This window comes from Triturus cristatus, chromosome 2_1, assembly GCF_964204655.1.
Source record: "Triturus cristatus chromosome 2_1, aTriCri1.1, whole genome shotgun sequence".
Taxonomy (NCBI): Eukaryota; Metazoa; Chordata; class Amphibia; order Caudata; family Salamandridae; genus Triturus; species Triturus cristatus.
Window position 1 is genome coordinate 191,329,831 of NC_140581.1, and position 14,095 is coordinate 191,343,925.

Genomic DNA, 14,095 nt, shown 5'->3' on the forward strand with positions numbered 1-14,095 from the left:
GGGGCGGGAATTAGGTAGGTTATAATTAGGGGTTGCTTTGGCGGGAAGACACTTGCGGCAGTTGAGCCTAAGAGTGTTCCAGTCTTTTTTGACCCACCCACCCTATATATAGAAAAAACAAAAACCTTTTTTCGTCACTCTAAAACAGGTAATGAATCCCTAATTTTTTCATGCAAGTTAGGCGTTTTTGGGGGGGTGGAAAGTCTGGAGCGGGCTTATCCATCCCTCGGGGGTGGGGGGCGGGGAAGTACAGAGCGCAAAGGAGGGGAAGGAAAAGATGGGGTTTGCAATTACATGGGGTTTATTCTGAAAGATTTGTTTGAGCTGTTTGGGGTATTGTGGAAGGATAATTCAGGGGATTTTTATAATGCCAATGTTTATTTATAAATTTGTGTTGCTTAAAGTGATGGAATGTACCCGTCTTAATAAAAGTGGCCTTTTTTTGCTATAATAAGAATTAGTGGGTTGTAATTGTTGCACGAAGGGTTGTAATTATTGCGCGAAGGGTTCTAATTGTTGCGCGAAGATTATTTTCTTTTGCTCAATCCCTACTGACTGGTGTTTAACTTAACAAACTTTATGACATCTGCGAAATGGTGCATATTCACCTAATTTTCCAGGGAAGTACACTTGAACAAAATGTTACTTCCAAAAGAAGAAACTCAGTATAAAATGTGAGAACCACAGCTGCTGAACTGACAGAAACGCGCGCCCTCGCTACCAGAGTTGTATAGAACACGCTCGCTGCACACCTGCTCCCCAATGGCGGGAAGAAGCCCGGAGACGCGTTCTAGAATGTTCTCTTTCCGGGGACTCCCTGGAAGCGCTCGTGCACAGCTACCATAAATCATTGCTGTGGGTGAAATGCAGAAGTGGCAATTCAGTTGAGTGGAACAATATCAATAAGTTATGTGAACTTTTACGCAATAGCAATTTATGCTGTTGGTACGCGGGGTGCTTTCGGCGAGTGTACCGGCGGCTTAGCGAAGCTGATTCAATAATTGTTTTCACAGCATTAAAAGCAGCCTCCTCCGCCTGCTGTTCTGTCACCGAGTGTCAGGGTGTGTGCCAATTGCAGTGCAGAAAGGTTCTCGGGGGCTGAAGAGGTAAATAATTCACATAAACCTGGGCGCTTATGCAAGACCAGCAGCATAACCATTCTCACACATTGTCCCAGTACAGGTTGGCGGCCAGGCCACATTTTCTTAACTTGCTGGCTCTACCCTAGAGTTTTCATTGGAGAATGTCAATGAAATTCATACATTGTCACCTGATAGGTGCGAAATGCTATTTGACTTTCTCTCACGACGCGGCGGCTCAAAGGGCATGTGCTGTCACTTTCACCAAAACTTTACTTTCAGCAATATTAAATGTAAAATGTAAAACTTACAACAATTGTAATATTCCTTAGACATGACACAAGAGTATTAAAACTGAAACAATGTATAATAAACTTAATGACCCCTGGGAAAAACCAGACCAGCCACATGGAAAAAATAAAGAAATAAAAATGACCACAAACACTTTTCTATTTTGAAAGTGTAGACTTTGAGGGGCTTTGTGGGGACACAAAAATACACTTTTGCATTAGACTTATTATATTTATCAGGCACAACCCGGGCTCTGTTCTGGCAGGTTTAGAGGTTTATAGTTGGAAGAAACCAAAGATTAGATGAATTGGTAAAGTAATATTTTACAATGTCACTGCTATTAATATAACTTAAATTTACACTTCCAATCCCATTGACCCATTATTAATATTCTACCAATTTTGCGTAATAGTATGTGTGATCAAGTCTGTTCACAGAGCCTGGGAATATGTGTTCGTGGGCGGGGATACAATGGAAAATTGGTGAACACCCACATGTCTGTAAGGTTAAAGCATTCACACACATTTGCAAGGCAAGCATTACATCTATCAAGGGCAGGAGTTAATCTGCATGCAGAAGATGAGAAAACACCCCAAAATTGGTGAGGGTACAGTATCGTGCCAAGGGCTTCCCCAGAGAGAAACATGCTGCTCAGGGAGAAAGGTATAATGTCATTTGGACGGCATTTTCTCATTTTTACATATACCTGTGATGCATTTACATATGTTACAATGCCTTCAGATTTCACTGACTAGAACCCCCTTATTGCAACTTTAGAGGAACATTCATGGAATATTTTGTGAATTCCAATACAAAATCATAATATTTTCCACATGGCCTTTTTAGGAATCTTAAGTATCTGCCACCAATTTCTTTTTTGTCTACCAGCAGGAGTTGCTCAGAACCACCCAGTCTTCTGGCTTTCAGTGATGCATAGCCCCTGGTGGACATTCACATCGCAACTTGCAGTTGTAAAATTAGTTAAAGTTTTGTTACCGATTCATCTTCTAGTTTCAGGTGTAGGCTGGTGTCTCCATCTTTGTAATCTTTGACAATTTCTGCCGATTTCCACACTTCTTCTGCATCCGGAATCCAAACCCTTGTGTACTAAAAAGGAATAATGAAAACATTATTTAAAATTTGATTTAGTTTTATTTTACTTTGTATTTGTTTGTTTAGTTGGTAAATTTGGACCTCGCTGGGTCATGGAGTATTGTACAATGCAACCCCAATAAAAGCAGATAGGCAGCAGCACAACAAACAAAACAAAGCACCAAGAGAACAAATTCTATAATAAATTGAAATGACTATTTTGTAAGGGTGATCATAAAACAGAAGCAGCCACAAGGAAGGAGATCCAAAAGCGAGAGGGATGCTACTGAAAAAGCCTGACAATAAATGCAGTCATTCACCAATGTTCATGGTTTGCTCTTCTTACTGGCCTCTGCTGGGCTTACTACACTTCATTTTTATTGTCTCCATCTATTATAATTTGATAGTATATTCTTTAACGAAGCATTATTTTCATGTGAATTTGACTGTTCCACATTGTAATCCTTGAAAAGACATTTAGTACGTCACTTATTTATGGTTTGCTTCATACACACACTTACGAATAGTGGAAATCTATTAATCATAGCCATATGCTTATGATAGGCGTAGGTTTCCCGACTTTCATCGAATTAATAAAAATCCCAGGTAGAACACATGGAATTCTATCCATCCACGCGTCCTCGTCGCCACTTTTATGTTCCTTCACAACACACATCTGACACTGGAAAGGGAATACTCATTTATATGTTCCATGGAACAAGACATTCAATCATCCAGATTCAAATCCTCCTTTCTCCCTTCCAAAATCTTCTCCCATCATCAGAATGCAATGATATAAGTAATTGGTAATACAGAATGCAGAAAATAATGATGTAAACAATGAATAATATAGAACCCACACGCAATGAAGACACTAGAACGACAACTCCAGTAAGATTCAACATATATCTTATCACACATTCTCCCCTTTCTCTAAACTTATTCCCACAAGCTCAACAATATGTTTTCTATTCCTCAAGAAAATATTCTGTGTATATATAGATAAATGTAGCACAGTAACACATTATTTTGAAAAAAGTGTGCTAATCAAGACACATTCGCACTTTTATTACTACGGGGCAAAGGTTGAATTCGAGATTATTCCTACAAAACAGCAGAGCAGACACGGGAAAATAGTTTTCTACGTGCACAGTGCATGCTACAATGACCTGAACACAGGAGACAGCTCTCCTGAATGTTTACGAGACCTCTTCAATGTGATCGTACCATACTGCACAAACCTAACCTTTTGTATACTGGTTTTAGTTAAATACCTGGTTTTAAAACAAATGAACATGACAAATTAAAATGCTTAAACTACATATGTATATGCAGTGTGTAATATGCTATTTATTACTATTGTGTGGGGAGTACTAGGGCATTATGACCCTCTATAGGACTAAGGTTCATCTATGGGTATAAATGTCAGCAGACCATGATTCTGTGGGTCTAGATCTCCACAATGGGAATGTTTGGTACACAGTACGGACTTGCGCACAGAAAACTGTAGCGCTTCGGTTCCATATTTAGTAAAGACGAAGAGCACACAAGATCAAAGCATTTCTTCTTCCTTATAATATCATCAAATGGGTCACAATGCTGTGGTGCGCCAGTGAATAGTAATATAAAAACAAGCACCGGCATAGCCAATGGTCTCGCTTTTGTGGCCCTATAAGTGTTTAGCCAGAAATATTGGCTTTGCTAATGTTTTTAAGGTATAGTGTAGGGCAGAATTTGTGCTTTGCAGCATGTTATTCACATTAGTCCACTGACATATTGTTGCCCTACCAATTTACCACTAATGATTAACCAAATGATTGTGTGCCCCCGGTGGGAATGGGCCTTCAATTCCCCACTGCAACATAAGAAATAAATAGGGCCACTATATCAAACATTAAGTATTGTATATACCTGATGCATAAATGTCAATAGGCGCAAACCATTTTCATAGCCATATTAAAAATATGCAGCTAGATTTAAACCTAAAAAGCCGATAAAAAGCTGCTAGTCGATTACTCACCGGATCACAAAAGTACAAGTGAACAATACTAATGTCAACACATGTGTAACAGACATTCACAAGTTGACAGCCCAATTCGCTTGCGCCATAAAATGTATCCTGATCTGTTAGACTTGGCCCTTTTAAAGGGTCATCCCTGAACTTTTTGCCTTCCTCCTGGTATTTTTTCTGACCTGGTGTTGGTGGTTTTAGGACTCTGGGCACTGCTGTCCAGTGTTAAAGTGCATATGTGTTATGTCTAGTTAGAATCAATCTACGTGTTGTAGCGAGTGTCATCGGTGATCAGTTGGAGATTTACTGGTGGAGTGCAGCTGTGCGGAGCTGTGTTGCTGTGCTGGCTTTATTACCCTAATCTTAATAAATATCTTCAATCTACTACGGCTTCTGAAGAATCAATACACAATAAAATTGGCAACGAGGATGGGATGGTCCCTCTGTTTTAGGATGGATTGACCAAAGGAGTTTAAATATCATCCTTAATCCCAATGGTACTGAACAAGTAATGATATTAGACTGGAATGATGATTATCACAGTGAATTTAAAAGAAAATTCCCTGAGGTTTTTTCAAATAAAGTAGGACAATTGAATAGCTATGTTCACAAAATTATACTAAAAGATGATGCTATACCTACAGTTCAAAAATCTGGACACATTCCACGGTCTGCCAGAGATGAAGTTACAAAAGAATTGAAACACCTTTTAAATGATGGCATCATCGAAGAGGTGGAAGCTTCAAATTGGGTCGCACCTTTAGTCGTGGCTCGAAAGGCTAATGGCAAGGTCCGCCTATGCATTGACTTGAGGTCCCTTAATAAAAATATTGTAGTTGAGAGATTTCCTCTACCCAAAATTAATGAATTAATTTCACTTACCAAGGGCATGCAATGGTTCTCTGTTATCGACTTGACGTCGGCATATCATCAAATTCAATTACATGATGATAGTAAGAGCTTGACCAAATTTATGACTCCCCAAGGGTGTTATCGTTTCCTGCGTATGCCGTTTGGCCTTGCGTCAGCGGCTGCAGTGTTTCAAAAGCTTATGTTTAAGTTGTTTCACGACTTACCTGGTATCTTATTTTTTCAGGATGACATCCTTATCATGGATAAAACTAAATGTATACATGATGAGAGAATTCATTCTGTTCTGAATGTGCTGAAGGAAAGAGGTCTCACTGCAGAGCTTTCTAAGTGCAAATTTGGAGTAGATTCTTTAGACTATTTAGGTCATGAAATCTCTGCCCAAGGTATAAAACCAAAGTCTAAACTGATGAATGCCATCAGGAATGCCCCACCTCCTGAAATCAAAGACGAACTAAGGTCCTTCTTAGGGCTCATAGAGTTTTATAGCAAATTTGTTAAAAATGTTTCAGAAAAAATATTTAACATGCGTCAGTTGCTAAAATGCAAATCTATCTTTGTATGGTCAGATTTACTTCAACAAGATTTTATAAAACTCAAAAATGAACTGTGTGATACAAAGAAATTAGTTGGTTTTGATCCTTGTTTGCCTTGCATCATTACTACTGATGCTAGTCAAAAAGGATTAGGTGCCGTGTTATCACAAAAAGAAAATAAAGGCGAGGAAAAGGCTGTTGCATCTAGGGCACTATCTCCAGCGGAGGAACGATACTCTGTTATCGAAAGAGAAGCATTAGCTGTTGTATGGGTATTTGAGCACTTTAGGAACTTTATTTGGGGTTATCATGTTGATGTTAGGTGTGATCACAAACCCTTAGTGAAAGTCCTTTCTCCAAATGGGTTACTTAATGCTACTCCTAGAATAGTAAGAATGTCTGTTCGGCTGTTAGTTTACAGATACTCTGTAAGTTATATTCCAGGGGTCAAGAACCAAGTAGCTGACTGTTTGAGTAGATTTACAAAATGTCCCTCATCAGACAAATCAGAATTGCTTATGAGCATAGACAGAGTACTGTTGTTATTGGAACAAATTATTCGGGTTTATAAAAAACACTGTTCATATCAAAAACACTTTAGGAAAGCTCTATGTGAGACAAAAATATAAAAAATTATCATTTATTTCCATTCATAAAATAACAAATAGACAGATACCTATAACTCCCAATATTGGGTTACAATCTATAATCCTTATAAAATGAATTGATACAATACATTTAAAACACAAAAATTAAAAGTCGACGCAGCGTTTCGGTGTTGTGTGCAATATTTCACCTTCTTCAGGACTAAAAAACAGTTTATTTCATCTCATCTTTTTTTTTTTTCTAATTTGAGAGTGTATTAGGAAGTGGAGGATGACCTTCCAATTTCGAATTCCTGCCAGGTTAATTTATTTTGCCTTAATCGTGTTTAAAAATGTTTTCTTTTGTACCACGAGAAGCCACCAAAATTGTGTCTTTTTTTCGGAGACCAAAACTACTTAAAATAATTGGTATTTGTAGTCTCTCAGTATCGAAAACAGATCAAACTTTTTGTCCTTGTCATAAATTCTTAGGACGATATCATTGCATCAGGTTGAAGATATTTCAATTTTCTTCAGTTTCATAAATGCCTCATCAAGTTAATTCGGCCTCCCTGCTCTCGTGGTACATCCAAATCGGGTTATTTGGATGTACCACGAGAGCAGGGAGGCCGAATTAACTTGATGAGGCATTTATGAAACTGAAGAAAATTGAAATATCTTCAACCTGATGCCTTGATATCGTCCTAAGAATTTATGACACGGACAAAAAGTTTGATCTGTTTTCGATACTGAGAGACTACAAATACCAATTATTTTAAGTAGTTTTGGTCTCCGAAAAAAAGACACAATTTTGGTGGCTTCTCGTGGTACAAAAGAAAAAAAATGTATACACGATTAAGGCAAAATAAATTAACCTGGCAGGAATTCGAAATTGGAAGGTCATCCTCCACTTCCTAATACACTCTCAAATTAAAAAAAAGATGAGATGAAATAAACTGTTTTTTAGTCCTGAAGAAGGTGAAATATTGCACACAACACCGAAACGCTGCGTCGACTTTTAATTTTTGTGTTTTAAATGTATTGTATCAATTCATTTTATAAGGATTATAGATTGTAACCCAATATTGGGAGTTATAGGTATCTGTCTATTTGTTATTTTATGAATGGAAATAAATGATAATTTTTAATATTTTTGTCTCACATAGAGCTTTCCTAAAGTGTTTTTGATATGAACAGTGTTTTTTATAAACCCGAATAATTTGTTCCAATAACAACAGTACTCTGTCTATGCTCATAAGCAATTCTGATTTGTCTGATGAGGGACATTTTGTAAATTTTCCACCACTTATCCCCCGTCCCGTTGTGTGTTGCACATTGGGGTAGCTCCCCTCTTCATTTTTATACTGTTTGAGTAGATTACCATTACCTTTAGAGTCTTCCACAGAGAATCTGTATGATTTCCAAGTTGCAGGAATTAATATAGACAAGGACAATGTTACTTTAAGTTCCAAGGAATGGGAAGAATCTATGGTGAAGGATGAACTTCTTGCTAAAGTCAAAGAATGCATTGTCAATGGTTGGCCTATTAAAAAATTGTTGTGTGAAGAGTTAAAACAGTATTGGGAGGTTTGTGATGAGCTATCACTTAAAGATTGCAATATACTATGCTGTGAAAAAATAATTCCACCAAACGTTTTAAGGATGAAAGTCATTCAGTTGTGTCATGAAGGCCTTCTCGGCATTGTTAAAACGAAAAAATGCATTAGGGAACTATACTGGTGGTTAGGAGTAGATACTGAGGTGGAGAGAGTTGTGAGAGAATGTTCATCATGTATGAATTCTGATAAATCTCAGAGAGTTACTATTCCCCCCTTGTGTCTGGTTTCTTGTCCTGAGATGCCTTGGGAAACCCTTGGGTTAGATATTACTGGGCCAATTGTGAAGGTTGATTTCAGTCTGTATATTTTAGTTGCGGTAGACTATTTTTCTAAATGGCCTGAGATCACAGTAGTGAAGAAAGCAGATTCTGCCAGTGTTCTAGTGTTTATGGATGAATTGTTCCAAAGAGAAGGGCTTCCTAAAGTAATCATAACTGATAATGGAGTACAATTCAAGTGTCGTTTTATAGATGATTTTCTTGAGCGTAATGGTATAATACATAAAGTCACTTCAATTTATCATCCCAGCAGGAATGGCGAAGTAGAAAGGTTCAATTGTGTAAACAAAGACTCTATTCAACTAGCCAATCTCAGAAATCAAGATTGGGTGGTAGGGATTAAGAAAATGGTTTGGATGCATCGGATTACGCCTACTGTTACTGGGTACAGTCCTTTTACTATCATGAAAGGACGTGTACCATTTACTAAAGATAACCATTGCTAGTTGAAACACTGCAGGTTACTTGAATGGTCTCCAGAACATGTTAAATACAACATTGTGTCTCACCAAGGAAAATATAAAAAATACTATGACTCTAAGCACAACACTAAAGAGGTTAATCTAGCAGTTGGAGATTTAGTGCGGGTTAAGTTACCCTTCAAAGTGAGAAAGGGTCAAAGCTAATTTTCAAAGTCTTTTAGTGTAATTGAAATTTTTAAGAATTCAGTTAAATTGTTAGATGGTAAAGTTTGGAATACTAGCAGAATTGTAAAATGCAATGAGAAATTTAACAAGTGTATAGAGATCCAAGAAGTCAGGCAAGGGACGAGAAGTTTTCATTGGCTTGATTGTGAAAGTGAGAAATCTGACAGTATGTCAAAGTCTTTGCAAGAGGAAAATTCTGTGCAGAATGAAGTTCCTTTAGTTTCAACTCAGTTGGAGGATCCTCTTAATTCTGTACAGATTGAAGGGGAAGTTTCAACTTCTACGGATTCTGTATTAACCGATGGTAATTACAATCACGATACTAATGATGATTCTGCTTCTTTCAATGCTGTTCACTCAGAGTTGGTGGAAGCAGATGAACGTGAAATTGTGTCTGTTCCTGATTGTTCATCTACTAGAAATTATCCTGTCATCAACAAGTTTGGGAGAATAGTGAAACCACCTGATTATCTTAAAGATTTTGTCACTTATTAGTTTTATTTTTTTTCCCCTTTCATTCTTTATCTTTTGTCATTATTGTAACGTTAATTGTATTAAGAACTTATGAACCAAAGTCAGCTGCTATTTTAGCCTTACTAATGTATAGGAGAAGGCATATTGAATTTTTAAGTTTACTATTACTATGTTTTAGGAGAGGATATGTTATATTATTTTAACTTTATTAATCTTTAAGGGAGAAGAAGTGTTATGTCTAGTTAGAATCAATCTACGTGTTGTAGCGTGCACCTATGTTACATCACTGATGACACTTGGAATCCCCAAGAGTCATCGGTGATCAGTTGGAGATTTACTGGTGGAGTGCAGCTGTGTTGCTGTGCTGGCTTTATTACCCTAATCTTAATAAATATCTTCAATCTACTACGGCTTCTGAAGAATCAATACAAAATAATATGCTCTCTATGGTACACGTGGTAAGATTGGTCTACACCTGTTTGGCGTATTTAATTTACCTATCAGTCCCTTGTAAAGTGGAATCTCATATATCCAGGGCCAGTAAATTAAATGCTACTGGTGGGCTTGCAGCGCTGCTTGCGTCATCCACCAAAGTAGCCTTTCAAACCTGTCTCAGGCCTCTGCCATTGCAGGGCCAGCACGCGCAGTTTACTGCCGTTGTGACGTGGCACATAAAGTGGTTGCCACGTCGGTGACTCCCCTTTAACTACATATCAGTCACCCCTACGGTAGGCCCTAGCTAGCCATATGGGCAGGGTGCACTGTAGGTAAAAGTTAGGACATGTGCCTTAACTGTGTGGCATGTCCTGGTAGTGACAAACAGCCATTTTGGTTTCTCACTACTGTGAGGCTGCCATCTCATAGAAATGGATTGGGGATTCACTGATATGTCTTTCAGTGGTAATTCCTGATATGAGAGTAGTAGCGTGGTCAAGTTTGGTATGTTTGGAATAGTGGTAATACACGCTGGGTAATGGTGTTCGCAGATTAATTATCACTATTTTATAAATGCCACTTTTAGAAGTGGGCATTTCTGTGCGCTATGTGTCTTTGTACCTGCCTGTTGTGTATTGCATGTCTGGCTCTGGATGACAGGGGCTGGGGAGGTGCAGTGGCTCCAGAAAGGCTGGCTGAGTGAGCACTAGGCTGAATAGGCCGATCTGCATTTTGAGAAGTGGGAGGAGTAGCACCTGACCCTTAATAGAACTGTGCCTGCCTTCCACAATGCTGGCTCTGCCCCCTGTGGTTTGTCTGGGGCCAGAGCCTACACTAACAATGGGGGCTGTTGTGCACTTGTTAAGTGTCCCCCAGAACTGGTTTGGACTTGGTCTCAAGCCCTGTGCCAGGGCAGAACCAAGAGACATGTAGTATAAACATTGGGGCTGGTACCTGAGGAAAGGGTGGAACTGCGAGAAGCTGAAGGACTGCTGGGTAAGGAGGAACTGCCGTGGGATCCAGCTGTTGTCCCCTGGGGGTCCCTACATGCTGGTCTGCCTGTGCCCAGCTCTGCCCCTCTGAACTTGAGAATTAGCGCCTCGTGAGCGCTTCATGTTTATTGCCGTAGTGCAGAAGGACGAGAGGAGCGCTGTTGCCCTGCAGCGTGGGCAGCGCCCCCCCTCCCCAAGGTGGCCAGAGCCATAGGTGGGGGCCCACACTGCCCAAGGCGTGAGGAGTGCCTCAGGGGATTTGCGCTCGAAAGCGCTGTGCAGCAAAAGCTTGCAGCATTGCAGAATCCCCCTCTGAAGGAATGGGGATCCACCCCGTACTGCCTGGTGGTGGGATGGCCTACAGGAAGTAAGGCAGGGTCCGCACCAATCAGCAATGATGAGCGGGAGACTACCCCACGTTCGTGGGTGTTCAGGGCGCCTGAGAGGAAGTCAGGCGGTTGCTGCCTGGTTGGGGGCCGGCCAGAGTAACTGCGGGCAAAGAGGAAGTCAGGCAATCCTGTGCCTGGTCCAAGGCGGGGCTCCCGCAGTGCTGAGGAGAGCCCCGCGTGCATCCAAAGACCAAGATGGAGCCTCGCCGGACCCCGTGGGAGAGGACCGTAGCCTCGTTGGCTCCCTGCGGCTTCACCTGTCCTGCAGATTGGCCCTGTGGCAGGAGAGAAGCCCTGGTGAGTGGGGCTCGGAAGGCACACTGTTGGTGCCCGCTGTTTGCCTATTTTTCCTGCCAAGAGAAGCCCCGGTGGGTGGGGCTTACGAGGCACACTGTCGGTGCCTGTTGGTTTACACAGCTGTGCCGCCAGATCGTGGGCAGCTGAAACGTGAAGGCACTCCGTTCTTGGGGGGACAAGGGTGAGTTGCACCCCCGCCCCTTGTGAAAATGTTGTGCCCATATTTGATTGCTGTATCGGCAGCCAGGAGGGGCCAGGTTGGAGGCCCCGTGTGAGGGGAGACACAGAGCTAGGAGAGCCCTGACTTTGTGGGACAGAGGGCTTAACTGGGACACCCAAGACGGGCCCCCGAGGAGCAGGCCAGTCAGCCTGGTGTTCACCTTGTGTTTTGGCTGGGCGTACAGCCCTTGGGTGATGTGTGCACCTTATCAGTGTTACTGTGGGGCACTGGTGCTAAGTTGGGATATCTACCTAATATGTTTATGCATAATTTGTTTATGCTAAGTGCCTCTTGCCAGTAGTAACTGGTTGTTTCTATTTTCACTACTTGTGTCCTGATTGGCCCTGTAATGTATATAATCCCCTGTGAAGTGATACCTATTGCCAGGTGGCACAGTGTATATATGTGATTATGCTCTGATGTGTTTTATGGTTAATACAAAGGCTATTTCTTATATAATCTTGTGTGGGGTTTCTTTTTGTGGTGTGCCTAGTGTCTCTGCTGTGTGAGTGTGTTGCACAAACGCTTTACACATTGCCTCTGAGATAAGCCTCACTGCTCGTGCCAAGCTACCAAGGGGGTGAGCAGGGGTTATCTTCTGTGTGTAACTCCCTTGCCCTGACTAGAGTGGTGGTTTCTGCCTGACTTGGGTGCGTGCCCTAGCCAACCAGAAATCCCATTTCTAACATGATCCTTAAGTGGGATCAAGTTTATTTTAGTTTTTAGTAACTATACTTAGAAAATACACTATGTAGTAGAAAAGATGCTCACTCGACAAGAAATGACATCCAGCTCTGCATCGGCACGGTTGCGGTCTAGTGCCCACCCATCCATTGACACCCCTCCTATTTCCACATGCAAAAAAATGCATGTGAATTACACATAAATATTAAGTACCAACCCGGTAGTAGAGTTGCTTTTGTGCTGTTTACAAGACAAATAAGTACTAGTAGCTCGCCCTACATATAAAACATAAACACAACGTTTAATCACCCCTGCATGAAACATCCTGTGGAGAAAACATGGTCCAGTTTTTACTTCACACTTGTGTGATGCATAAGTTCTGGGTTCTGCTCTCAATAGGAAAAGTCTTGCCTTGCTTTCCCACGATTATAATGATCTAAAAGTATTGAGTAACCAATGAGGACTTACTAAACACCCAAGCAGAAAATGCCAGGCTTTTACAAACTGCCTGCAGTTTAAAAAGGTACTTGGGGTCAGACTACAAATCCCATGATGCCCAGTCAGTTATCATGCAGGCATCCTCACCATTCCTAAGCCCAGTTTCAAACACCTTGGCCCCTCATAACTGCACCCCCCGGAGCCTTCCCTCACCGCCTCCCACTCTACCGGTACGCGACCATGCAAATAATCATATCCGTTAGCGAGAGCGGTAAGGTGGGATTATTTGGCGCAGAGGGGGTACTCGTCTCTGGCCCAGGCACCAGCAGCCTGACCCGGCCTAGGAGCCGAACCTCGCTTAGCCACCAAATCAACTTTCCTTCTTATGCAACTATATCATTCTTTGTGCCTAATGATTCACTGCAGCCTTCATGTCTTCAGTTTTAATGATCTAAACTTGTCACTGATTCTATCCGGCTCACACCAGTCTATATAACAGTTGGCATCAATGTATCCTGTCATTATTGTGGGTATACAATAGTCAGTTCTTCTAATTGTGAGCATATTCATAATCCTACAAACAATAACAGTGCACACAGGAACATGCTCACCTTGGTACGCTCTCAGCAAAATTGACTGTGCAGGATGCTAACGGAGCCTGAAAATGAGTCCACTGTTTTGACTAACTGATTAATTACTATTATCTGTAGAATAATGAATGTTTAGCTAAACCTTCAGTCAGTTAACGCTGAAGGGTGTACTTTATAACCAGTCTCACCCTATTTCAGATGGGAAATATAGTGATAGTTCATTTTCACACCGAAGAAAATTATAATAATACATTGTTTTTTTATATATCACTTCCTAATGCAGTGATGTTGTTTCCATGCACTGTAAATATGATGTTACTATTAGCCAGTTTAGCGGTACTCAATTTATCAACCTCAGTATAATGAAAGGCGGATTGTTTCGGTGTCGGGAAACCCTTGACGGGGTCTGCGTCTGAATGCTTCATCTCGCTCCCACTGCGCCCCTGAGGTGTTATCTTGCTCTTCTTTACGTCACTTCTTCAATATGCTCTTCTTTGCCATTTTCTCTCTCCGTTTCGATGGCCATCTCTACGCCGAAGCCCTTTCCTTGAGCCACATCCGTTTCTTCG

General features: G+C 40.9%; 1 protein-coding gene across 2 annotated transcripts in view; it reads right to left on the reverse strand.

The window, feature by feature from the left end:
* MYO5B (myosin VB) overlaps nucleotides 1-14,095 on the reverse strand; it is a 1,021,014-nt gene that overhangs the window by 744,861 nt on the left and 262,058 nt on the right. For both annotated transcript variants that reach the window (XM_085629682.1, XM_085629691.1), the window contains exon 2: nucleotides 2,367-2,477. In XM_085629682.1, coding sequence (XP_085485808.1) covers nucleotides 2,367-2,477 — 111 coding nt within the window. The remainder of the gene's footprint in view (nucleotides 1-2,366; nucleotides 2,478-14,095) is intronic.